Below are 26,422 nucleotides of genomic sequence, written 5' to 3'. Positions count from 1 at the left end.
TAATGAGACAGTATCTTCTATAATTTTATAAAAACATCAAGAAACTAGTGGGACATTGGGCAATCGCTACATCTATAAGGAAAATTATAAAAATGTAATCTAGCCTTCCATTATAGAGCATTTACATACACTCTGCTTGTTTACACTTTGCTTTAAATAAATCTTGGAAATATTTTCAGATTCAATTCTTCAAAATATGAATTTAATCTAAAATAATTTTCCCTTCATATAGGGTTCCATACAAAAAATTTATTATTTATTTGTGTCAAATTATTATTATTTTTTTAGCAGTTTTTGTACTGACTTTTTGTACTGACTTTGTACACTTCTTTCTGTACCACTTTCTTCTTCTTCTTCTTTCTCTTGTGTTAATGCAAATTGAATATTACCAGAACTGAGCTTTGATTTATGTTCTTTTTTCCCCTGTTGCAATAATGTCAAATATATGTTGATTTGTGTAACTAAATTATTAAATATTTTATATAACTTCTCTTTAGGTTGTGTACAAAATGTCTTTGTGTTGGGAAATGTACAGTTGATGTAAAACTTAATATTTGTCGTAGCACATACAGAGAAAAAGTTAATCTTATGTGTTGTGGATCAGTGGTTTTCAAACTTTTCAAAATAAGTACCACCTCATAAAGTAGAAGTAAAGTACAGTAGCATAGGCCTATTTAACACCATGTACAGTTTACAAAAGACATTTTTATTTCTTATATGAATGTTTATTTTAACTGTCATAAACATTATGTGACATAATGATAATAATATCACCTGTACTGCATTAAAACATTCACAGTAGATGGGATATCCAATGATGACCCGATGAAGCCTGCTCCCAGGTCCAAAGTAGTCTGCATTTGTTAAGGCTGTTGTGTTTTTAACATGTTCAGATTAAACAGAACAAGATACAAAGCATTAAAACATGCCCCTACAGTCACTCAGTGATCACTGTTGGCTTCTCTCGGTTTTTATCACCACTATTAATTTTAAAGCTCCGTTTTTAAAACCTTACGATGTAACTACAGCCCAGCCCATGCAGCAGTGTATTAATGACTAACCTTATATTGCAGTTGTTCTTGTCACGGTTCTGGGTCAATTTTGACCCAGTACTTTGAGTTTCTCGTGTCTTGGTTTAATTTTGTATTTTGTATTGTATTTTGATTCTTTTACATTGTTGACCATTATGAGAATTATAGGTTTCTGTTTATTCATGTTTTAGGATTTGCTCCTTGGTTGTGTTCTCATGTTTATTGCAGGTTTAGTTCAGTGTCTAGTCTGTCTCTCAGTGTCGTGTCTGCATCTTTGTTTAGTGATTCATGTTTTCTGTTTTATTGTGAAAGTCTATGTCTCATGTTAGTGTGTGCAGCTTTGCTTCCCCTTTCTCATTAGTCCAATCCCTCCCAGCTGTGTCTCCCTCCTGTTGCCCATTCCCTGATTACCACCCTGTGTATATTAGCCCTGTGTTTTCCTGTGCTTAGTGTCGCGTCGTACCATCAGATTATGCCTGTGTGTTTCTGTTCTCAGTGTTCATTAGGGGTGTGTATTGGCAAGAATCTGGGGATACAATATGTATCATAATACAGGGTAGACGATACGATACATTGCGATACTAAAAGCCAGATGATATTTGTGTTTAGTAGGACTGAATTTAATTATGAAAACTCATAGTAAACAGTCCAAACTGTTAAATGCTTGACATGAAACATCTGAAACAAAAACACTCTAAGTTCAAAATGAATGGAGAAATTAACATCTGCCTTATTAGAAGTCATGTCAAATAAACAAACAAAAACTACTTTACTGAAATATCAAGTATTTTTTTTAACATGAAAAAAGTAAACATGTAACACTGAGGTCTTTCTAAGTACTATGATTGTAAAATACTTATCCAAAAACTGCTCTATGGAGCATCAAAACAAAGCACTTTTTATGTGACCTTAACATAAACAAATATAGATCAAAAATGAAATTGCTTGAAGAATCCATCCAAGTAAACATTAACAAACAATGTAAAGTGCTATTAAAATAAAGTACAGCTCTGCAGTGTCCATCAATGGAACACTTTTAGTACAACCTGAAAAAAGGAATTTACTCATCTAAATAAAAGTGCTTATGAGACTCAACCAAAATGTCAAACATTCTCATATCAGAGATTTTACATGTTTAGTGTTTTCTCAGTGGTTATTGTTCAATTTCCAGATTTTTGTGCAGGAATACAAGCTGATTGACATGGTCAGCTCTCAGGACACTTCTCTGTGCATTTACTATGTCTCCTGCAGAGGAGAAAACTCTCTGCAGAGACACTTGTTCCAGGAATGCATAGGAAACTCCTTGCTACTTTGGATAGGTGAGGGTATTCCTGTTCATGGTCCTTCCACCAACTGAGAGGATTTCCTGTGAGAGGCAAAGGGGTCTCATCTCTATACCTCTTGATCTCAGCTGCAGCAACATCATGTTCTGATTTTGGTGCAGTATTGTCACTAGTAGAGGCAAACGTAGCTCCAAGCAAGTCCACCAATGCACATGAGGTCCTCTGTCTCTTTAGGGGTGGCCGGGGGATGGAGTCAAAGCTGTCTTTGATATGTGGGTGATGAGCCTCCTCTGTGGCATTCTCTTCCTCCACCTGTTTGTCAGTCTCCTTATTCTCTTGCTGCTGAAAAATGTCGGAAAGTCAAAATTCAAATCCAAGATTCACCCTGTTTTTCACTAATATTTAATGACAGATGTCATCAATATTGTTCCGTTTGTAAATCAGGTAGCGGAGGCGACGACTGGGTTCAACACTTTATTTTAAGCTTTACAGCGGCACTCCATCTTTGTTAACTCTCTCTCTCTCTCTACTTTCTCTTCTTCTCTCCTCTCTCTTACTCAGCCTCATTAGCGGCACCCCTGGTCTGACAGGGTAACAGCATGTACTAATTTGCCTCCTTTATTATAGAACTTCGTAAACACAACATCTCCCCCTTTACTCAAATAATATTCACTCCTTTGCAGCACAACATGAACCATTCAACAGCATTTTAAATCTGAGGCAATTAGTAACTTCAGAACAGTTTTATATATCCTCATAAAAGAACTGTAATGGCAAGCAAACCGTACCCCGGATCAACCCTGAATCAAAGGAACAAAACATCTGCATTCTTCTCAGCTTATCAAAAGTCACAGCTGGAATTAAAGATAGGTAATTAAACTCAAATGCACTTTCCCTTCACAGTCATTTCTCACATCTGCATATTTCTCCTTTGTTGTTACCTCTGAACTACTTCATAACAAAGTCTTTAGTCCATCTGGGTGGTTGTCTGTCCCTCTGCAGGGTGGGACGTGTAGCTGTCTGTGCTGAGCTGATGTTTTCCACCTCTGTATCAGCTCTTTGTGTGTGTTTTGAGTTCTCTGGGACGAGTGAGAGACGCGCTGCATTCCATCTTCTCCCATCGCTGAGGATGAAAGAACTCTCACCTGTTTGCTAATGTACCTCCAGCGGCTTGGTGTATTGTGGCTCTCCTTTCCCCACATGGAATGGTTTCCGTACTCTCACTGAAGCACCCACAGTCACTTTAGTAGGTTTAGCACCTCTCTTCCTGTCTGTATAAAGTGCACTTCTTTTCTGTGTCAATGTCACTTTGGATCTGATGTGGTCATATTGTCCAGCATCCTTCGGTGGTGGCAGGATGTTGAGTTTAGTCCGCATGGCTCTTCCTCTGAGGAGCTGGAAAGGGGACTCACCGGTTGTAGCATGGGGAGTCGCTCGATAATTTTGAAGCAGTTCTGTAACCACAGTTTTCCATGGTCGGTGAGTAGCTTGTGCAGTCTGTATGGAGTCCTTCAGTACTCTATTAAAGCGCTCCACACATCCATTTGCTTGAGGATGATAGACGCTTGTCCTGATGTGTGTTATGCCCCTTTCAGCGAGAAACTCAGCAAAGGCAGCTGAGGTGAACTGCGGACCATTATCAGTCGTAATTTCATAAGGGTTCCCTTCACGGGCGAAAATAGAAGTCAGGAATGCAATCACTGTCGCAGCCGAGGCATTTGGTGTGAATGCGACTTCAGGCCACTTACTGAAATAGTCAACTAGTGTGATGGCAAACCTGCAGTCATAGGTTCCTTGTTCAAACGGACCAACAATGTCGACAGCAACATGTTGAAACGGACCCTCTGGGAATTTGATGGGTTGTAACGGTGCAGGTGAAACAACTGCTGTCTTGTCACATGATTGGCAGGTTGTCTGGCTGACCAACGTGCTATCCTCATGCCAGCTCTGTTCATCCCCTTAGTACTTAACAGGGTGGTGAGGGCCTGGTGATCAGTTCTCAGAGTAAATCTGCGTCCCCATATGTACGTCCTCTATCTTTCGACGGCCCATACGCAGGCGAGAGCTTCTTTTTCAATTGTTGAATATTTCCTCTCGGCTGGGGACAGGGTGCGGGAACCAAAAGCAACAACCTGTTCCTCATTGTTTGAGTTCAACTGGGTCAGGACAGCTCCAAGACCATAATCTGAGGCATCCGTGGTGATGAATGTTGGCAGATTTGGGTTGAAGATTGCCAGTGCTGGACTTTTTAGTAGCATTTCCTTCAGTTTGTTGAAGCTTTCATTTGCTGTATCAGTCCATTGAAGTTCAGCCGTCTGACTTGTCCGAACTAGGTCACGGAGTGGTTCAACCACAGTTGCATAGTTTGGTAGGAATTTGCTGAACCACGACGTCAAGCCTAAGAAGGAACGAAGAGCAGCCATGTCCTTTGGTGCAGGAGCTTTGGCGATGGCAGTCAGGTGGTCTGGGCTGGGGCTCAGGCCATCCTTAGAAATGACGTGTCCCAAGAACGGAATAGATGTCTGTCCAAATGAACTTTTGTTGAAGTTGATCTGCAGACCGGCATCCTTCAGGCGCTGGAGGACAGCCTGTAACCGTTCATCATGCTCTTCTCTGGAATGTCCATACACTATTATGTCATCCAAGTAGTTCTGTACTCCTGTCTGGTCTCTTAGGACTGTTTGCATCATCTTTTGGAAGGCAGAAGGGGCTGAAGCAAGTCCAAATGGAACTCGGGTAAACTGGAAGAGTCCTTCATGGGTTATGAATGCTGTGAGGCTTCGGCTATCAGGGTGAAGAGGCAGTTGGTGATAAGCTGAAGTCAAATCAATCTGGCTAAAATGTGTAGCCCCAGCCAGCTGTGAGAACACATCCTCCATGTGAGGAAGAGGGTAACAGTCCATGATCACACTCTTGTTAGGTTCACGCAGATCCACACAAAGTCTTAAGTCTCCCTTACTCTTTCTTCCAACCACTAGAGGACTCACCCATTCAGCTGCATCCACTGGTTCGATGATGCCTGCTTGGAGTAGACGTTTCAATTCAGCTGACACCTCCTCACGTATGCTGAGTGGTAGACGCCGCAGTTTTTGACGAACCGGCTGTACTGTCTTGTTCACTTGAACTTTGTGGACGAACCCTTTAACAGCTCCGAGATGATGAGAAGAAGAAGAATCAATGTTATTCACCATGCATGTTTGTTTACTGGCTGGTGATCCCCTTGCCAAATCCTCTCCTTTGTTGATGACTTTCCCAGCAATGATATCAATGTTCAGTGCTTTAATTAAGTCCAAGCCCAGCAAAGGTGATCCATCTTTAACTATGAAGAATGATCCTGGCACTTTTCTGTCATTGTTTGCAACCCTCACTGAAGCCTGTAGGCAGCCAATGACAGGCAAGTCACCTTTTGCATAAGTGACAAGCTTAACTTTCAGTTCAGTCAAAGCACAGGGTGCAAAATGTTCTTTGTAGATGGCTTCTGGAAGGATAGATACTGAAGCTCCTGTATCCACAATTAACTCCAGAACCTGAGAGTGTCCCTGTGGTGTTTCAATGTTCATTTTGCATGTAATCTTATCACATGCTGCAGTCATAAGTTTGTGATCATCCACACATAAAACTGTAAACTCAGGAATGACTACTTCCCTGACCACTGCTACAGCTGATTTACAAACTCTGGCGAAGTGCCCTTTTTTGTTGCATTTATCACATTTCACTTTTACTGCTGGACAATTTTTATCATTAGCCAGGTGTTTCTCAGATCCACATCTGAAGCAATGGCGCTGTTGCTCTTTATCACTTGCCTTTTTGTGCCATTCTTTAGATGTAGATCCCCGAGCTTGACCTGGTCGTGCTCCTCTTTTTCCCCGAAGACGTGCGTCCTTCACCTCCACAGCTTGTACTGCAGCAGTCTGGGCCGTGGGCGCAGCAGAGAGGAGTGTAGCATTCTTGACCGCAGCCTCCACCTGACACGCAATAGTAACTGCCTTGTCCAATGTAAGGTCCTCCTCCAGCAGCAATTTATCTCTAACAACAGTGAGATTAGCATTAGCAACAAGTTGATCCCGAATCATCTCACCTTCCATTATTCCAAAACCACATGGCACAGCTAACGCTCTGAGGGCGGCAACATACTGGGTCACAGTTTGATCAGCCCACTGAACTCGCTGTCTGAATGTGTGCCTGCATGCCACTACATTCACTTTAGGGATAAAGTGGTTTTCAAGCGCCGTCATGGCGTCTTCAAACGTGGTACCTTGATTCGGCAGTGTGTAGAACAGTCGTTGTCCCTCTGGTCCCAAGCAATGTAATAAGACGGCTCGTCGTCTCGCCTCCGGCCACGCATCTCCCGTAGCATTTATCACTAGCATGTAGTTCTCAAAGAATTTGCGCCACGTCATAAACGGTATCGGCGGCTCACCCGCATGTTGCAAAAAGGGCGGTGGGCTCGGTACTGAAGCGCTCATCTTCGTCGCCAATTTGTTCCGTTTGTAAATCAGGTAGCGGAGGCGACGACTGGGTTCAACACTTTATTTTAAGCTTTACAGCGGCACTCCATCTTTGTTAACTCTCTCTCTCTCTCTACTTTCTCTTCTTCTCTCCTCTCTCTTACTCAGCCTCATTAGCGGCACCCCTGGTCTGACAGGGTAACAGCATGTACTAATTTGCCTCCTTTATTATAGAACTTCGTAAACACAACAAATATGCGTTTTGGTTTTTTTTTTAACTTTATTCACTTGCTTATAACTTCAGTTGAATTTTTCCAAATAAATTCATTTATTTACTTACATTTTTTTCCTTCTTTATCACAGTCACCACAGTGTCCAACAGTCTGGAATAGGTCTCACTGGTCTCTGCTTCAGACAGGAAGGGCAGGTCCTTAAACTGAGGATCAACTGTTGATGCCATCCATAGTGTCTCCCTCTCATTTACATATCTCTTTCCCAGATCTTCTGCTATGGCAGTCTTAATGTCCCTTACTGTCGGTGTATCATCAACACTTTCTTGTGCACCCATCACAAGCTTGGCATGAAGAGGAGCAATGATGGACAGGGTTGGCATGCTCTCCTCTGACATCACCAGGGTGGGGTCCTTCATAGGCTTGAGTGCCCTGACAACTTCTTCTGCACATGTGATGTCAGACTCACTTAATGTGAAAATTTCTTTTTCACTCTTCCTAACTTCTGCAGAAAGCAGAGCTGCACAGATGGCTGGTTGCTGTTCTAAAAATCGTTCTATCATGTCATAGGAGCTGTTCCATCTTGTAATTATGTCCGTGATCAATCTGTGAGCTGGTAGCTGAAGGAGGCACTGTTTCTGCTTCAACTGATTGCTGGCTGTGGTGCTGCGCCTGAAAAAGGCTGTTACACGTCGGATCCTCCCGAGAAGTCGCACCACGGATTGTATTTTCAGTGCTTTCTGTGAGGCGAGATTCAGACTGTGTGCAAAACATTGTATGTGCGTCATGCCTGCAAGTCTAGCTGCGAGAGCCATGTTTGGTGCATTATCGGTAACAACAACAAGGTCCTTTGTGTTCAATCCCCATTCAGCCACAGCATCAGTTAGTAACGCTGCAATGTGCTCACCTGTGTGACTGTCATGCATGGCTCGGGTTTGTAGTACATGAGACTGAAGGTTCCACTGGTCCGTTATGTGATGTGCTGTAACAGTTACGTACGATTCAGTGGCTCTCGAAGTCCAAGCGTCGCATGTCAAAGCAACTGTCTCTGCCGAGCTGAGGGAGTCCAGCACTGTCGCTTTGACTTCTTGGTACAACTTTGGCAGAGCGATGTCCGTGATGTGTTGTCGGGAAGGAACGGTGTAACGGGGCTCCAGCGTTTTAATCATATTACGAAATCCTTTATTCTCCACAACACTCAGAGGGCGCATGTCTTTGCAAATAAAAACAAGTACTGACTGCGTTATTTTTGTTGCACGAGTTGAAGTTGCTGGTAGTTTCGAAAAGTTAACTTCTTCAATTGTCCGTTGAGCGGGGTCACCTCATTTCGTTTTAAAATTAGCATTTGATGCTACGTCGCTATGGTGTCTAGACACGTGTGTTCGTAAATTTGTTGTGTTACCGGAATATTTGACTCTGGCGGTGCAGATTTTACAGACTGCATAGCTCTTGTCATAGTCTTTACCACCTTCTTTTGTCCTAAATCCAAAATAAGTCCACACATCAGCTTTGAAAGCTGTGGGGGGCGGCTGTATCCTCTCCTCTTCAGTCATCAGTTAGCTAGCACAATTGGCTACACATCCACTGTTCTACTTCGTTGATTTTGGCAAACTAGACGCTTCTACAGTTATCGCGAGACCTTGTTTTTACGTCAAAGTAAAGGCGGTAACAACTGCAAACCAGTGGCCAGAGTTTGAATTGCAACATACAAAAGTAAAAACAGTAAGTGCATGTAATTTTTCATTAAAAAAAAAATCGATAACACTGATTTTGAATATCGATTCAGTATCAGTATCGCGATATTTCGTTGTATCGATATTTTCTTACATCCCTAGTGTTCATTTCATGTTTTGTTTTTGTGCCAGCAATGAAACTGAGGTTTTGAGTTGTATTCAGTGTTCGAGTCTCGCATTTGGATCCTCCTCTCCATCCGCCTGCACACAGAGCCCCGACAGTTCTCCTCACTGAAGTTTGGTCCATTTACAGCATCCTGCCATGCGATTGCATTTGTCCCTAACCATGTTAACTTTTATCTAGTGGAAAAAAGTTAGCATTAATCCTCCAGCTTCACTGTGTTTATGTTATGCTAAGATAGCTGTGTCGCTAGCGATCACGTGAGCACATCATTATATGCTAGCTAACCCAACTTCAGTAATGCTACAATTGCCACTGCTGTTTAGTTTTCTGTCTTTATGTTGGAAGTGATAGCAGATTTGTAGGTTTGTAAGCTGCCAGATTTTTAGCTTTAAGGTTCATGCACGTCAAAGCTCAGTTTGCTCTTCGTGGCGTTTCAGCCGATGACACGAAATACTAGAGCAGGGCGATAAGACCAAAAATATTCATCACGATATACATTTGAAAATTTGCGATAACGATATAACTGACGACATACTTGACACTAGACAAAATACTTTACAACTCCACAACTTTATTCGTGCAAAAAAAAAAAAATCAAAGTATTTTCACTTAAACAAGCAGCTGTTGTTTAATGTGCATTAAAGTTATATAAAAATTTAATAGTGCAAATGCAAATTCCTTGCTGACAGTTTAACCAAAAGGCATCTCCAGTGGAAATCCTCAGCATAACTGTGTTGTCTTCGTAGCACTTGTTAAAAATAACACAGCATCCACTTATGCCTTGCGAGCTACTGCTCCGAACATTTTATTGACACCATTCATTCCGTCACACCACAGACCAGTCTTCTTTTATGTGCTCCCCTGGAGGCATTCATGAGCTTTCTTAAATACAGCGCCCCCTGCTGGTAAACCTTATCATTACATGAACAACTACATATCAACACATCCCCTTTCCTCTGAATTATATACAACATAGGTCTTATAAACTAACATATACACATAATTGTTTTACATTAATATTTTTTCAATTGTTTTTTTTTTTTCCAACACCATCAGAATATAAGATAAAAAAACAAATCCAGTTTTAGCTTTACAGATTAAGCCTAACTGGTCTTTTGACCTTACGGTCTGACCTCCTCAACACAGGTTCTGAAACCACTTCACTTTTCTCCACATACTCATGTCCATCCAGTGGTTTCAAATCAGACACTGTCTCTGCATGTGACACATCAACATTTTCATCTTCCTCACCACATTGTTCCTCCTGAAATGTCTCTTTAGTCTTCAGTAAGTTGCGACGGTTCCTTCTGAACACATGACCTTCTTCAGTTCTTACGTCATATGATCTCGGACCTGCTTCCTGAAGAACAATGGCTTTCCTGCTCCATGCATTCTGATCTTGGATTCTCACTACATCGTCCTTTGCAAGCAATCCAAGTGCTCTTGTTCCCTTGTCGTATTGCTGTTTTTGTTTCCATTTCAGATGCTCTTGCTTTTTTATAATTTCTTCACTCTGCTTGCTTTCTGCATAGCAGGGCAAAGTTGTGTGTAGCTTACGATTCATCAGCAATTCTGCAGGGGATAAACCACGGTCAAGAGGAGCAGTACTGTAGCTCAGCAGAGCTAAATAAGGATCTGATTGACTGTCTGTAGCCTTCTTCAGAAGCTGCTTGATGATATGCACTCCTTTTTCAGCCTTGCCATTTGCCTGTGGATGTTGAGGACTTGATGTGACATGTTTAAAGCCATATTCTCTTGCAAAATTCTGCCATTCTTTGCAATTATAGCAAGGACCATTGTCACTAATGACAGTTTCTGGTATTCCATGCCTGGAAAAGATAGACTTCACATGTGTGATCACATTATTAGCAGTTGTACTTGTAAGCAGAGCAATCTCAGGAAAGTTAGAGTAATAATCTATCACCAACAGATAGTCTTTCCCATTAAAATGAAATAAATCTGTTCCTCCTTTCCTCCAAGGTGCTGTAGGAAGTTCAGGAATCATCATGGGTTCTCTTGCCTGTCTGCTCTGAAACTTGTTACATGTTTCACACTTTCCAATCATGGTCTCAATGTCTTTATTAATACCAGGCCAGTACACAGTGTCTCTAGCCCTCCTTTTACACTTTTCTATTCCCAGGTGTCCCTCATGTATTCTATGAAGTATCAGCTGTCTCAGACTATGTGGTATCACAATCCTACTGCCTCTCAACAGCAGTCCATTTACCACATTGAGCTCTGATCTAACATGATAATACTTTGAACAAAACCCTCTGGGCCAGTCTCCTTGGATATTTTCCATCACCATTTGCAGCTCCCTGTCTGCAGCTGTCTCTTCACATATTTGTTTTATCTTTGCATCAGACACTGGCAGAAACTCCACAATCATATTAACATGATCATCTACTTCTTTCTCAGTGGAGCTTGCGTGACACACCTGTGATGCTCGCGACAGTGCATCTGCTAAAGCTAAATGCTTGCCTGGTGTGTATATTGTTAAGGTTCAAAAATGTTGAGGAGGAATTCAAAAATAACCACTGATCCGGGCGTGTGCAATTAGACGGCATTTTAATGAATACACATGTGTGAGTTCAACAACCCAATCAGTATTGAACTGCTTTACCATATTCAGACAACGGTTTTATAGGGTTAAGATAGTACAGCCCCCTTTTCTGTTGCTAGGCAGATTTAAACAAAGCATACGTCACTCCAAAACCACAATGACTCTTAACCTAGTCTAAAACAAACATCTTCTTCGGGTCGACGCCAGGTGCTTCCCCTCAGCTCGTCTTCGCTGTCGCTTCTCTCTGGGACATCTGGTGCACTTCCTGGAACAGACTAACACGTACGCCTCGACTTTGCAGCCATAGCAAAACGTATTTCCACTCTTGCCTACTAAATGAGTCTATCTAATTTGTGTGTGCGTGCACGTGCGGGGGCGCGTGCATGCTGTGTACTGCGTACGTGTCGTGACCTCTCTAACTATATGTGTCTGTATGTGTGTGTATGTGTATATGTCTGTCTGTGCGTGCACAGATGCTCTCTGCACCTTAGTTGACCTCAACTCAAGCAACCCGGCTAAGGCCATCCTGTGTGTAATGATCTTAACTTCTATGTAAAATGTATAAAACAAATGTTTCAATCTAACACAACTACTTAAGGCTTAAATCAAAGATAAATGCATAATAAAACACCCTACTCTTTGGCTTGCACTCACTCTGCTTTCGGTTTCACTTCTGCAAAAGCATGCCTTGCAGACGTGTTTCCTGTCCCTGCTCTTTGAGTGCTTCACCCACTGAAGACTATGTGTAAGAATATAAAAACATTCAAAACCTTTAAATTATAGATTCAACTCCACAATTTAAAGTGGTTCTTCTGGACTCGTAATAAAGACTTATATAATACCAATATATTTGAACATCTGAATGCATCTGAATGCAACATCACTCTCAATCATGAAATGGTAATGATGATTATACTAATAGCAGCAAATAATAGCAGGAAAATATTCCTACTCCTCTCAATATCAAGTCAAAGCTGTACCTCTGCAGTTTCATCATGAGACGTTGAATCCTTGGCGACATCTCATTCAGACTTTTCTTAATGATTGACACAAGAGGACGATGATCTGTCTCAACTGTAAACGTAGGAAGACCATAAACATAACAGTGAAAAATATCCAGTCCATATGCCAGTCCAAGACATTCTTTCTCAATCTGAGCATATCTGGTTTCAGACTTAGTCATGGATCTAGAAGCATAAGCAACTGGTTTCCAGCTCCCCTCTTCAGCTTGAAGTAAAACAGCTCCAAGCCCATCCTTTGAGGCATCTGTTGAGATTTTCAGACTCTTAGTTGGATCGTAATATGCAAGCACTGGGCGCGTTGTCAGTGTGGTTTTTAAATCATTCCATTCTTGTTCATGCCTCACTGACCATTTAAATTCTATGGAATCACAAAGTAACTCCCTTAGCGCTGATGTTCTCACTGACAAGTTAGGTATGAATTTTCCAACAAAGTTTATCATTCCCATCACTCTGAGCACACCTCTCTTATCTGTCGGGCGTGGCATTGTTGCAATGGCTTTTATTTTTCTTTCATCTGGCTCAATACCTCCAGCAGAGAATTTGTCTCCCAAAAATGTTATTTCCTTTACACCAAAATGACACTTGTCACGATTTAGCTTTAATCCATTTTCCCTCACCCGTTGCAGCACCTTCACCAGTCTTTCATTATGTTCTTGTAGGGTGGAGCCCCAAATAACCACATCATCAACATAACAGCAAACACCTTGTAATCCCTCTAACATGTTGTCCATGGCACGATGAAAAATCTCAGATGCTGAAATTATGCCAAATGGCATTCTGAGGAATCTGTACCTGCCAAAAAGTGTATTGAAAGTACAGTATTTTGAACTTTTCTCATCTAGCTTTATTTGCCAAAAACCCTGTGCTGCATCTAGCTTTGAGAAGTATTTGGCGCCTGCCATTTCACTTGCAATCTCTTCACGCTTTGGTATCTGGTAGTGCTCACGTTTTATGGCTTGATTTAAATCGCCAGGATCCATGCAGATTCTTAAATCATTGTTTTTATTCCTTTTATCCACACACACCATTGAGTTTACCCACTCAGTTGGTTCTTCCACCTTTGTAATGACCTGCAACTGTGACATCCTGTCCAGTTCTTTCTTTAAACGGTCCTTCAGTGGAGCTGGGACTCTACGTGGTGAATGGATCACTGGCTTTGCATCCTCTTTCAGCTGGATACTGTAAGTGCATGGTAGACATCCCAAACCTTTAAAGACATCCTCATAATGCTGTACAATGGAGTCAACTGCTCCTCGCTGTGAACTTGCTGCTTCTGCACAGCTGATGTGGTAGACTCTTTCTACTAGGTTTAATCTTTTGGATGTCACGCCACCCAGCAGTGATTCACGACCTTCTGGAACAACATTAAACAATACATCATAATCTCTATGTTTTATTGTCACTTTAAGTCTGCATTGACCACTGCTCTCAATATTCTTCCCATTGTAGTCTTTTAGAGGTACTCTTGTCTTTATTATTCTGGGCTTTGGTTTCATAGCATTGATCTGTGTCATGCTGATTAGGTTTGCCTGTGCACCTGTATCAATCCTTAGTGCCACCAAAGTTCCTTGTATTGGGAGTGAAACAATCCACGTGTCTTCATAATCTGAGCGTTGCTCACTGTCTTCTGCTACGTTATGCTCACTTATTACATCCTCAAGTGACACCATGCCCACAAAGAAAGTCTCGCTTAAGTCAGTCTCTTCAACTACATGCACTGATTTGGGTTTGGCTTTAGACAGACATTGTTTGGCAAAATGATTTTTTCCATTGCATTTCAAACATCTTTTGCCATAAGCTGCACACTGTCTAGGTTCATGTCTGCTACCACATCGCTTACAGGAGTACACTGTATCCTCTTTGCTGGACTTTTGTGGCATATTCTTCCTCATTTTCTTTTTAACCACAGCTATTTTTGCACTATCATGTACTGCAGTGACGCTTGTCTCATTAAATGTCTTTGCATGCTGCAGGGCTAACTCACTTGCATGACACAGTCTTTCTGCTTCATCCAGAGTTAGCTTGGAATCTCTGAGCAGCCGTTCTCTAGTCCGTTTATCATGGATCCCATGGATCCCATACACAATCAAAAGTTTCAGCTCTCCAAAATCACATGACTGTGCCTTTAGCTTCAAATCAGTCACAAAGCAATCAAAAGTCTCTACTGGTTGCTGCATCAGAGATCGGAAAACATACCTTTCATATACTGTGTTCTTCTGTGGTGAACAGTGTACATCAAACTTTTCAACCACTTTGTCATACTTATTCCTGTCAGCAACTTCCTCAAACTCAAATGTGTTTGAGGACCAGCTACCGTGAGCAGCAATGCAATTTTCCTGGCATCGGGTTTAGAGTCCAGTCCCATGGCAGCCATATACAGCTCAAACTGCTGCTTAAAACACCGCCAGTTGCTGTCCACATTCCCCACCAGTTTCAGTCCTTCCGGTGGCTTCAAACTTTCCATCTCAAACAGAACTTTGAACTGCTATCGCTTCCACTCTTCCACTTTTACTCCTGGTACCATGTGTTGTCTGCGTAGCACTTGTTAAAAATAACACAGCATCCACTTATGCCTTTCGAGCTACTGCTCCGAACATTTTATTGACACCATTCATTCTGTCACACCACAGACCAGTCTTCTTTTATGTGCTCCCCCGGAGGCATTCATGAGCTTTCTTAAATACAGCGCCCCCTGCTGGTAAACCTTATCATTACATGAACAACTACATATCAACACAATAACCATGTATAATATCCACAAAACTTAAAAAGGTTATACACACGCAATACAGTAATATTATGTTGAAGCACCGTACTTATCACTCCGCGAGGCTCCTGCCTACGATAGCCGTACCGTAATGCTGCGACAATCCATCAAGCAGTGCAGGTTCGTAGCTTAGCAAAGTCGTACTAAAACATTTGACAGATTTTCGTGTACCACATAAAATCGTTTCGATGTCAGTAAAAACAACCAGAATTCATACATAAGGCACACGGGATTATAAGGGGCACTGTGGATTTTCAGAAAAATCAAAGGATTGATTTTAAGTGTGCCGTATTTTCCAAAAAACACAGTACACTAGCATGCACTACCAAAAATAGTGCTTTGTTGTGTATCTGACGGACGAAAGCTAAATCAGTTCCACACCACTGAAGTTGCAGCATTTTTACAAACCAATTCTGGCTCCGTTTCGTTCAACTATCCGCTTTCGCCCGTCTCATTCTCTGTTGCCTGCACGCTTTTTCCCCCATTTGCGTATGAAAACAAAGGCACTGCGCATGCCCGTTTTACCCATATTCTAACGCGATATTTCATTTTTTTATTGTTGCCCGACATTATACCGGCATTACCGTGAATGGTATGATATGGCCCAGCTCTACGAAATACCATGATGTGGTGGCCTCACTGGATGCGCTGTTAACCCGCCTTGTGATGACCCTCCTCCGGGATCCCAGGGGTAATACATCGCTCTCAAGGCACTGCTGCTGCAGCACTACTACGTCTCTGACGCAGAGCGGGCTGAGAGACTCCTCAGCCCACTTCAGGCCTGGTTGATGGTACCACTCCTGAGCTCATGGAGAGCATGCTGTCCTTGCTAGGAATGGATGACGACGAATCATTCTTCACTCATCTCTTCCACAAATAGTTGCCGGCTCCAGTGCGAGCTGGCCTTGTCAACTCCTCGCTGATGGTTGCGAAGGATTACCGCTCATTCACAGAAGAAGCGGATCGCCTGGCTACTAGGAGCTTCGGCTTCCAGCTGATATGTCCGACAGCATCTCCCGCGCCTCCACTGATTCTCCCGGTGGCTAGTGATGTGCGGATCGATCCTGAAATATCGATTCCTCCGATACCAATCATTTATGTTCTAGAATCGATTCTCACATTAAAATATCGATATTTTAGTAATTTAGGGTAAATATGTAGTTTATCATTAACAGGAACACAGTGGAAAGAAACTATAACATTCAGATTGTCTACATTTGAAGGAACTACTTCCTCTTCCGCCTTTCATAGTCATGTGCGAAATACGGCTGTATAAATGTCTTGCAGCCCCTTGGCGTGCGCACTCAAAAAAATGGCCGAACGCAAGTCACGTGTGGACATATTTTACCTTCACAAACAGCCAAGACGCGGTTTGTGATGTATGTGGCAAGACAGTGAGGTGTTGTGGCAACACCACTAACCTGGTAAAACATCTCAGAATTAATCTAACACAGAATATGATGAGCTCATGTCGAGGCGAACCGAAGAGGAGGAGAGGAGAGGGACAGGTGCTGCTAGGGCGAGACAGACGTCTCTCGCGGAGTCATTTAGTGCTGCAGGCAGGCACTATCCAGGTACAGAGGAGGAAAATGCTGGGTACATAGGCTAGGTCGCATTAAAATATACAGAGTACTTGCAGTAAAACAGGCATCTTTAAAACATAAAAATTCAGTTGAAGATTATTTCATACATAAGAGAAACATTTTAGAGATACTATTATTATCTATTAGCTTTATTATTATTTTCACTCAGTTTAATTTTTATGACTGATAGTTATTTGAATATTTTAAAATGCAAGTATTAACAAACTTATTTTATTCCTTTAATTGTGTGTTATACTGAGAATTTAATTAACACAGAATTCTATGTAAAACAGCAAGTAAATGTAAACTATCAATTCCTTTCCCCTTAGGCTATTTTAACAGACTGCATACATGTCTCTAAAAAGATTAAACATTCAGTGCAGTATACCCCATCTTTTGTTTTGCCCTTTGTATTTTATTTTCTTTGTAGATGATTCCCCAAGAGCAGCGACACTCACAAGATGCCTTGTAGAGATGATTGGGAAGGACCTCCAGCCTCTGTCCATAGTTGAGGACCAGGGTTTCCAGGGATTTGTGAGAGCTCTTGACTCAAAATATAAACTCAGAAAAACACTGACTGAGACTCATCTTGTAAATTTGTTTGATGAATGTAAAGGCAAAGTAAGGGCATCTTTGCAAAATGCTTCCAGTGTTGTTCTCACCACTGATATACTTAAGCAAATCACAGAAGAATGGGGCATAACTGAGAAGGTGGTTGCAGTTGTCACAGACAACGGTGCAAATATGGTGCAGTGCACAAAGCTGGATGGAGGCATTTTCCATGTTTTGCACACACACTGAATTTAGTTGTGAAGGACAGTGTAAAAGCTGTCCCAGAAGTGGTGCAGGTGCTGGAAAAATGCCGTGTGATCGTGTCCTTTTTTCACCACAGCACAAAGGCTACAGAGAAGCTCAAGGATATTCTGCAACAGTTGAAAGTGGCAGAGCACAAGCTAAGTCAGTGAGTAGATACCCGCTGGAACTCTGTCTTTTACATGTTGGAGCGGCTCTGTGAGCAAAATGAAGCCGTGACCACAGCCCTTTGCCTTTTAGGGAAGCATGAATGGTGCCTAAATGCGGGAAAATTATCCCTGATCAAGGAAACAGTTGTTGCACTATGGCTGTTTGAAGAAGTAACACAGGAAGTTTCATCTGAAAAACATGTTTCAGTCTCCAAAGTTATTCCCCTTGTGTCACTCATTCACAGGGCTGTAGCAGCCTGTGAACATCAGGGCAGCTCCCTTGCAAGCCAACATCACCGGTCAGCTTCCAGTGATGTACTCATTGAAATACGCCGGTACTCAGAGGAAAAACTGATTCCCCGAGATAAGGATCCATTGGTTTGGTGGCAAGAGCATGAACTAACCTTCCCATCCCTAAGCAGACTTGCAGTGAGATACCTAGGAATTGTTGCTTCTTCTGTACCTGCAGAGAGAATCTTTTCAAAAGCAGGAGAGGTTGTGAGCAAAAAACGGAGCAGACTTAAAGGGAAAACTGTAAATATGCTGTTGTTCCTAAACAAAAACCTGTGAATAAGGGAGTGTTACTGTAGTAGTCTGATGTTCTGTAATCAATTTGAAGCTAAAATTTGAAATACAATGTACAAAAACTTAATGTTAAAAAGTATTGGTATCGGATCGGTATCGCCGATATCACCCTGAATTTTACTTGGAATCGGATCGGAAAGGAAATCACTGGTATCGCACATCACTACCGGTGGCCTCTGACTCATCGATGGTGGCTGGGATCACGGCACGGCGGCACCACAGAAAAGGCCTGTGTTTTTACCATCAGCATGATAGCGCCGTGCCGCTCTGTAGCGGCTGCGACCACTGGTGATAAGGAAAGGCCGCTCTTCATAGAGGACTCACTCTGAGAAAGATTTTTCTGGTCATTGTCTTTGATAGCTATATCCCTCTGAACCGACTAACTGATACCCTTGGTCACCTTGCTAGCAACCTCTCCCAGACTGTAAGAGACCTAGGGGTATTCTTGGAAAGCTCCTTTGCATTAGAGAACCAAATATCTACAGTGGTTAAATCAAGTTTCTATCAGTTACATCAAATATCTAAAGCCAAGACTTTTCTTCCCCCAAGGACCTTGAGAAGCTTATTCATGCATTCATTACTTCGAGACTGGACTACTGTAACTACCTTTATTTTGGCCTCCCACACGCTCCTTTTAACCATTTGCAGTTAGTTCAGAACGCTGCTGCACGCCTTTTATCAGGTGCCAGAATGCATGATCATATTACTCCGGTTTTAACTAACTTACCCTGGCTTCCTGTAAATTTCCTTTATTTTAAAATTCTACTCACTTATAAAATTTTAAACAATATGGCGCCTAGCTCATTCATTCCCACCTGACTGACATGTCTAGGAATTATGAGTGATTGACACACTGTAGTGGTAAAGGTTGCTACCAATCAAACTATGATATGTTAAAGTTAAAACAAAACACAACTGACTGTTTTATATTATATCTAATATATATTATGTAATTATCCTTATAATTACAAAATGTTTTATGTAAGATTTGTTTTGTAATTTAAATCTGACATCACAAAAGTATTTTGGAATTTGAATAATGTATTTTGTAACTGCAGTACACATAATACTAATTTTGAACAATTCTGTCCAGGTTCTTTGCCACCGGTGACTCCTTCAAGACCATTGCGTTCAGTTTCAGAGTCGATGTGTCCACGGTGTGCCAGATCACTCCCCAGGTAGCAACGGCCATCTGGGACTGTCTAGTGGACAACTTCATGGCTGTGCCTTCAACTGCAGACTGGCGGTCCATCACAGAGAGATTCCAGGAGCGCTGGAACTTCCCTCTCTGCTGTGGAGCTCTGGATGGGAAGCACGTCCAGACAAAGGCCCCCCATATATCATATATTTCATTTCTTTTTTTGTGGTGCCCAAATTTATGCACCTGCTTGATTTTGTTTAAAAAATTATTGCACACTTTTTGTAAATCCAGTAAACTTCTTTTCACTTCTCAAATATCACTGTGTGTGAGGAGGAAGCATAGTCCTAAAAGAAGCCCCAGGTACACCACCAACCTGTTCATGTGTCTAACCGTTTTTCCCCACTCGGCGACACACCCGCCGGGGGTCAAACTCTGGTAATTGGTGATTCTGTTCTCAGACATGTGAAGCTAGAGACACCGGCAACCATAGTCAATTGTCTTCCAGGGGCCAGAGCAGGCGACATTGAAGGAAATTTAAAACTGCTGGCTAAGGGTAAACGTAAATACAGTAAGATCATAATTCACGTCGGCAGTAATGACACCCGGTTACGCCAATCGGAGGTCACTAAAATCAATATTGAATCGGTGTGTAACTTTGCCAAAACAATGTCGGACTCTGTAGTTTTCTCTGGTCCCCTCCCCAATCAGACCAGGAGTGACATGTTTAGCCGCATGTTCTCCTTAAATTGCTGGCTGTCTGAGTGGTGTCCCAGAAACGATGTGGGCTTCATAGATAATTGGCAAACCTTCTGGAGAAAACCTGGTCTTGTTAGGAGAGACGGCATCCATCCCACTTTGGATGGAGCAGCTCTCATTTCTAGAAATATGGACCAATTTATTAAACCCCCCAAAATATGACTATCCAGAGTTGGGACCAGGAAGCAGAGTTGCAGTCTTACACGCCTCTCTGCAGCTTCTCTCCTCCTACTACCCCCCAAAAACCCATCTCCATAGAGACTGTGTCAGCTCCCAAAAAGACAAAAAACAAACCAAAAACCAGCAATAAACAACTTAAACATAAAAAATCAAAAAGAAAGAACAATACAGTATCCACATCTGAACCAAAGAGTAAAACAGTGAAATGTGGATTATTAAACATTAGGTCTCTCTCCTCCAAGTCTCTGTTAGTACATGACTTAATAATTGATCAACAAATCGATTTACTCTGCCTTACAGAAACCTGGTTGCAGCAGGATGAGTATGTTAGTTTAAATGAATCAACACCCCCGAGTCATTCTAACTACCAGAAACCTCGAAGCACAGGCCGAGGGGCGGTGTGGCAGCAATTTTTCACACCTGCCTATTAATTAACGAAAGACCAAGACAGACTTTTAATTCATTTAAAAGCCTGATGCTTAGCCTCGTCCACCCCAGCTGTAAAACTCAGAAACCAGTCTTACTTGTTATCATCTATCGTCCACCTGGGCCTTACACAGAGTTTCTCTCTGATTTCTCAGACTTTTTATCTGATTTAGTGCTCAGCTCAGATAAAATAATTATTGTGGGTGATTTTAACATCCATGTAGATGCTAAAAATGACAGCCTCAACATCGCATTTAATCTGTTATTAGACTCAATTGGCTTCTCTCAAAATGTAAAAGAACCCACCCACCACTTTAATCACACTCTAGATCTTGTTTTAACATATGGCATAGAAACTGAACATTTAACAGTGTTTCCTGAAAACCCTCTGCTGTCTGACCATTTCCTGATAACATTTACATTTACAATAATTGATTACACAGCAGTGGAGAGTAGACTTTATCAAAGTAGATGTCTTTCTGAAAGTGCTGTAACTAAGTTTAAGAATATAATCCACCCACTGTTATCATCTTCAATGCCCTGTACCAACATAGAGCAGAGCAGCTATCTGAACGCTACTCCAACAGAGGTCGATTATCTTGTTAATAATTTTGCCTCCTCACTACGTACGACTCTGGATACTGTAGCTCCTGTGAAAACTAAGGCCTCAAATCAGAAGTACCTGACTCCGTGGTATAATTCTCAAACACGTAGCCTAAAGCAGATAACCCGTAAGCTGGAGAGGAAATGGCGTGTCACAAATTTAGAGGATCATCATTTAGCCTGGAGAAATAGTTTGCTGCTTTATAAGAAAGCCCTCCGCAAAGCCAGAACATCTTACTATTCGTCACTGATTGAAGAAAATAAGAACAACCCCAGGTTTCTCTTCAGCACTGTAGCCAGGCTGACAAAAAGTCAGAGCTCTACTGAGCCAACAATCCCTTTAACGTTAACTAGTAATGACTTCATGAACTTCTTCACAAATAAAATTTTTATCATTAGAGAAAAAATTACCAATAATCATCCCACAGATGTAATATTATCTACAGCTACTTTTAGTACCATTGATGTTAAGTTAGACTCTTTTTCTCCAATTGATCTTTCTGAGTTAACTTCAATAATTACTTCCTCCAAACCATCAACGTGTCTTTTAGACCCCATTCCTACAAAACTGCTCAAAGAAGTCCTGCCATTAATTAATTCTTCAATCTTAAATGTGATCAACCTGTCTCTAATAATCGGCTATGTACCACAGGCCTTCAAGCTGGCTGTAGTTAAACCTTTACTTAAAAAGCATCTCTAGACCCAGCTGTCTTAGCTAATTATAGGCCAATCTCCAACCTTCCTTTCATATCAAAAATCCTTGAAAGAGTAGTTGTCAAACAGCTAACAGATCATCTGCAGAGGAATGGCTTATTTGAAGAGTTTCAGTCAGGTTTCAGAGCTCATCACAGCACAGAAACAGCTTCAGTGAAGGTTACAGATGATCTTCTTATGGCCTCTGACAGTGGACTCATCTCTGTGCTTGTCCTGCTAGACTTTTAGTACAGGATTAGATACTGTTGACCAAAATATCCTATTAGAGCGATTAGAACATGCTGTAGGTATTACAGATACTGTGCTGCAGTGGTTTCTGTCATATCTATCTAATAGACTCCAATTTGTACATGTAAATGGAGAGTCCTCTTCAGACACTAAGGTCAATTATGGTGTTCCACAGGGTTCAGTGCTAGGACCAATTCTATTTACATTATACATGCTTCCCCTAGGCAGCATCATTAGAAGACATAGCATAAATTTTCACTGCTATGCAGACGACACGCAGCTCTATCTATCCATGAAGCCAGGTAACACACACCAATTAGTTAAACTGCAGGAATGTCTTAAAGACTTAAAGACCTGGATGGCCGCTAACTTTCTGCTTCTTAATTCAGATAAAACTGAGGTTATTGTACTTACAAATATGTAAGACTGCTTTCTTCCATTTGCGCAACATCTCTGAAATTAGAAATATCCTGTCTCAGAGTGATGCTGAAAAACTAGTTCATGCATTTATTACTTCCAGGCTGGACTACTGTAATTCTTTATTATCAGGATGTCCTAAAAACTCGCTGAAAAGTCTTCAGCTAATCCAAAATGCTGCAGCAAGAGTCCTGACAGGGACTATGAAGAGAGAGCATATTTCTCCTGTTTTGGCTTCCCTTCATTGGCTTCCTGTTAAATCCATAATTGAATTCAAAATCCTGCTCCTCACATACAAGGTCTTAAATAATCAGGCCCCATCTTATCTTAATGACCTTGTAGTACCATATCACCCTATTAGAGCACTTCGCTCTCGCTCTGCAGGCTTACTTGTTGTTCCTAGAGTATTTAAAAGTAGAATGGGAGGCAGAGCCTTCAGTTTTCAGGCCCCTCTTCTGTGGAACCAGCTTCCAGTTTGGATTCGGGAGACAGACACTATCTCTACTTTCAAGATTAGGCTTCAAACTTTCCTTTTTGCTAAAGCATATAGTTAGGGCTGGACCAGGTGACCCTGAATCCTCCCTTAGTTATGCTGCAATAGATGTAGGCTGCCGGGGATTCCCATGATGCATTGAGTTTTTCCCTTCCAGTCACCTTTCTCACTCACTATGTGTTAATAGACCTCTCTGCATCGAATCATATCTGTTATTAATCTCTGTCTCTCTTCCACAGCATGTCTTTCATCCTGTTTCCCTTCTTTCACCCCAACCGGTCGCAGCAGATGGCCCCGCCCCTCCCTGAGCCTGGTTCTGCCGGAGGTTCCTTCCTGTTAAAAGGGAGTTTTTCCTTCCCACTGTCCCCAAAGTGCTTGCTCATAGGGGGTCATATGATATGATTGTTGGGTTTTTCTCTGTATTTATTATTGTGCGATCTACTGTACAATATAAAGCACCTTCAGGCGACTTTTGTTGTGATTTGGCGCTATATTAATAAAATTGAATTGAATTGAATCCTGTATGATATATTTAACTGACATTTTTTATTGTAACAACCATCAATTTATACAGGAAAATAATGGCTATTAACCCAAATGTTTGCATCCCACTGTATTAGTATATTTTGTCATTAATATAAAATGAAATAAATTCTACAATGTGTCAAGTCGTGTGCCAACATTTGCTGTGTAGTAGAACTGAGACATTAGTCATTATAAAAATTTATTTGAATTAATATTAAATTTCTCAAACAGAAAAACATTAAACATGAACATATAAAATATAAGTATTTACAGAGAGACAGGAATAAAAAGGACCCAGCTGCTCTCCAGAGCAGGAACAAGGCTGAGGAGGAAATGCTCCATTGGAGACTGGTGTTGCGTCTTTAGGGACGCCACAGGTAAACCCTTTTTTCTTTATTGTAACTGCAGAGCTTTTACCTCTATAGTATTTTTTTTACCACTATAAAATTTTATGAGTTTTATGAAGTTGGGGAAACCTGCTGTCAGCTGAGACTGAGGAAGTTGATGTTGGTAATGATGATGTCATCATTATTCTCGTTGGTGGACAGAGATGCATTGGAAGACATTTTGTGGCTGGGGAAAAAGAGAACTGAAAAGAAAAATCAGAAGCATTTGGCCTGCTGATCTAAGCGCTCTCCCAGTGGTATAAAAGCTAAGGAGATCAGTAAGATAGCTGGGTGGTGTGGTATTATTTATACAGTATAAACTCAGGCCGGCATAAACATATGTAAATAAATGTGCTCTATATTTTTCAAAGCTTCCTGTAATGGTCTGAAAAGTCCATCTGGTATTTTGGTTGAAAAGTTGATTACATAATATGCCATTTTTAATTGAGTGTAATATGGGGTTCTAAAATAAAAAAGGCATTTAAGCCACAATACAATGTATTGTATTATATTTAACCTCACAGGACTTTTAAACAAAGATCTCAACTACCATTCTCTTACAAAAGGGAGTCTATGTATTAGTGGTGCAACGGATCAAAAATCTCACGGTTCGGATCGGATCACGGTTTTAAAGTCACGCCTAGGATCAATTTTCGGATCAGCAAAAATAGAAAAAAAAGACAAAAATTCTACTCGCCGTTTACTTATTTAAGTATTGTTTGTCTATTAAAGAAACAATCAACTGAAGACTCATTTCACGCACTTATATAAAAACAAATTAAGGTGCATATGGACATTATGGGCCATGCTGGGCATCCTCTGCACACGGCCATAAACAACCAGAGGAGTCTGTTCAGTGACAGGTTGCTTCTCCCAAAGTCAAGGACCAGCAGACTTAAAAAGTCCTTTGTCCCACACACCATCAAACTGTTTAACTCCTCGCTGGAGGGGAAACGGGGACAGAGGAGAGGGGAACAAGTAAGCTGTAGTGCCTTTTCACTGTGCAATAGTTTTTGTTAATATCCAACGGTGTAATAGACTCACAATACTTGAAATGTGCCGTTCCCTTGTATTCTTATTCCTATTTATTCTATTTATCCCTTTTGTATACTCTGTATTTATATATGTGTATATATGGTATATTTCTGCTCACATTCTGCAACTTCTGTCGGTGCTGTGCTACTGGAAACTGAATTTCCCGGAGGAACCCACCCGAGGGATAAATAAATTTTCATCTGTAATCTATAGGGCAGTGCAGGGCTTTGTATCTACCACTCCGCTGTGCTATAACGAGCGGTCACGGTCACGTGGCTTTCCGTTGACCTGGAGGTCCACCCATTTGTAGTTTGAGCAACAGAAGATGCCTGGGACAGCTCAGCCATAACTTTAAACTTCTCCTGCTCATACATGCTTGGAACGATCTTGTCACACTGAAGTGGTCGCGCAACGAGATATCATAGCGTGGCTCAAGCACGTTCATCATCGTTTGAACTCCTTGTTTTGCACAACAGACGACGGCCTCCCGTCTGCAGCTAAACACCCCATTAGCTTTTGTAATACCTTTAGCCCGGTCGGACTGGGCAGCAAAGGGCTGCTTAAATGCCGCAAACTCCTCTGCTCCGCTACTTGGACCGCTAGCGCTGACCATACCGCTTGACAGACTGACCACGCGCACCATACGCATACTTTTTTTTTTCTTCTTCGAATCTTCGGATCACGTGCGTACTGAACCGTGGAGTGGGATCGGTTCGGATTTCGGATCAACTGTGATCCGTTGCACTACTACTATGTATACATCTGACAAGATGATACTGCTAATTTTCCTGCAGAGATTTATCTCCAGTGGAGGACAAATAAGGAGGTACATCCCTTATGATCTCTGTCCAGGTGTTCCACAGGTATCACAAAACCTTTGTCGAGTAAGGTCAAAGTAAAGTTTTATAACATGTTAACATTTAACATGATGTATCTTTTTTTCATCAACTGTTGTATAATTCCCAATACATACATTTTTTATGCACACAAAATAAAGACAATTTACAAATTTCTAGATATTTAAATATTTTGTTAAACATTGATCAACACTGCAACATATATTTGCCATTATAGTAAAAAGGAAATTCCTTTCTAAATGTAATAATCTGTTCTCATTGTAATAATCCATTGTGATTCTAATAACTTGGAAAAACCCTGGAAACTGTGGCGAACGGAGCTCAGTCGAT

The 26,422-nt window shown here is 41.4% G+C and overlaps 2 protein-coding genes across 4 annotated transcripts in view; one reads left to right on the top strand and one right to left on the bottom strand.

Annotated features, from left to right (window-relative positions):
* Nucleotides 1-19,638, top strand: part of LOC109196644 (chitin synthase chs-1) — a 29,788-nt gene extending 10,150 nt beyond the window's left edge. For both annotated transcript variants that reach the window (XM_019350963.2, XM_025902290.1), the window contains one exon: nt 19,425-19,638. In XM_019350963.2, the coding sequence (XP_019206508.1) occupies nt 19,425-19,513 (89 nt within the window). In that variant the 3' untranslated portion in view covers nt 19,514-19,638. The remainder of the gene's footprint in view (nt 1-19,424) is intronic.
* On the bottom strand, nt 954-8,908 carry LOC109196642 (zinc finger BED domain-containing protein 1). 2 transcript variants are annotated; one of them, XM_019350960.2, is made up of 2 exons: nt 7,103-8,908; nt 954-2,656 (listed from the first exon to the last, which is right to left on the bottom strand). In XM_019350960.2, exons 1-2 carry the CDS (start codon nt 8,201-8,203, stop codon nt 2,237-2,239), a joined length of 1,521 nt encoding a protein of 506 aa, XP_019206505.1. In that variant the 5' UTR covers nt 8,204-8,908; the 3' UTR covers nt 954-2,236. The 2 variants fall into 2 exon arrangements, with proteins under 2 accessions (XP_019206505.1, XP_019206506.1); XM_019350961.2 differs by having other exon boundaries at nt 954-2,653.
* Nucleotides 19,639-26,422: the final 6,784 nt, after the last annotated feature.

The sequence above is a fragment of the Oreochromis niloticus genome, linkage group LG22 (assembly GCF_001858045.2).
Source record: "Oreochromis niloticus isolate F11D_XX linkage group LG22, O_niloticus_UMD_NMBU, whole genome shotgun sequence".
Classification (NCBI taxonomy): Eukaryota; Metazoa; Chordata; class Actinopteri; order Cichliformes; family Cichlidae; genus Oreochromis; species Oreochromis niloticus.
Note: the sequence above shows the minus strand (reverse complement) of the source record. Positions and strands in the feature narration are given on the sequence as shown.

Coding starts and splice junctions, on each gene's coding strand:
- LOC109196642 (XM_019350960.2), bottom strand. CDS start 8,203: ATGCGCCCTCTGAGTGTTGTGGAGAATAAAGGATTTCGTAATATGATT. Junction 2,657..7,102: donor TGATAAAGAAGGAAAAAAAT/GTAAGTAAATAA, acceptor GACATTTTTCAG/CAGCAAGAGAATAAGGAGAC.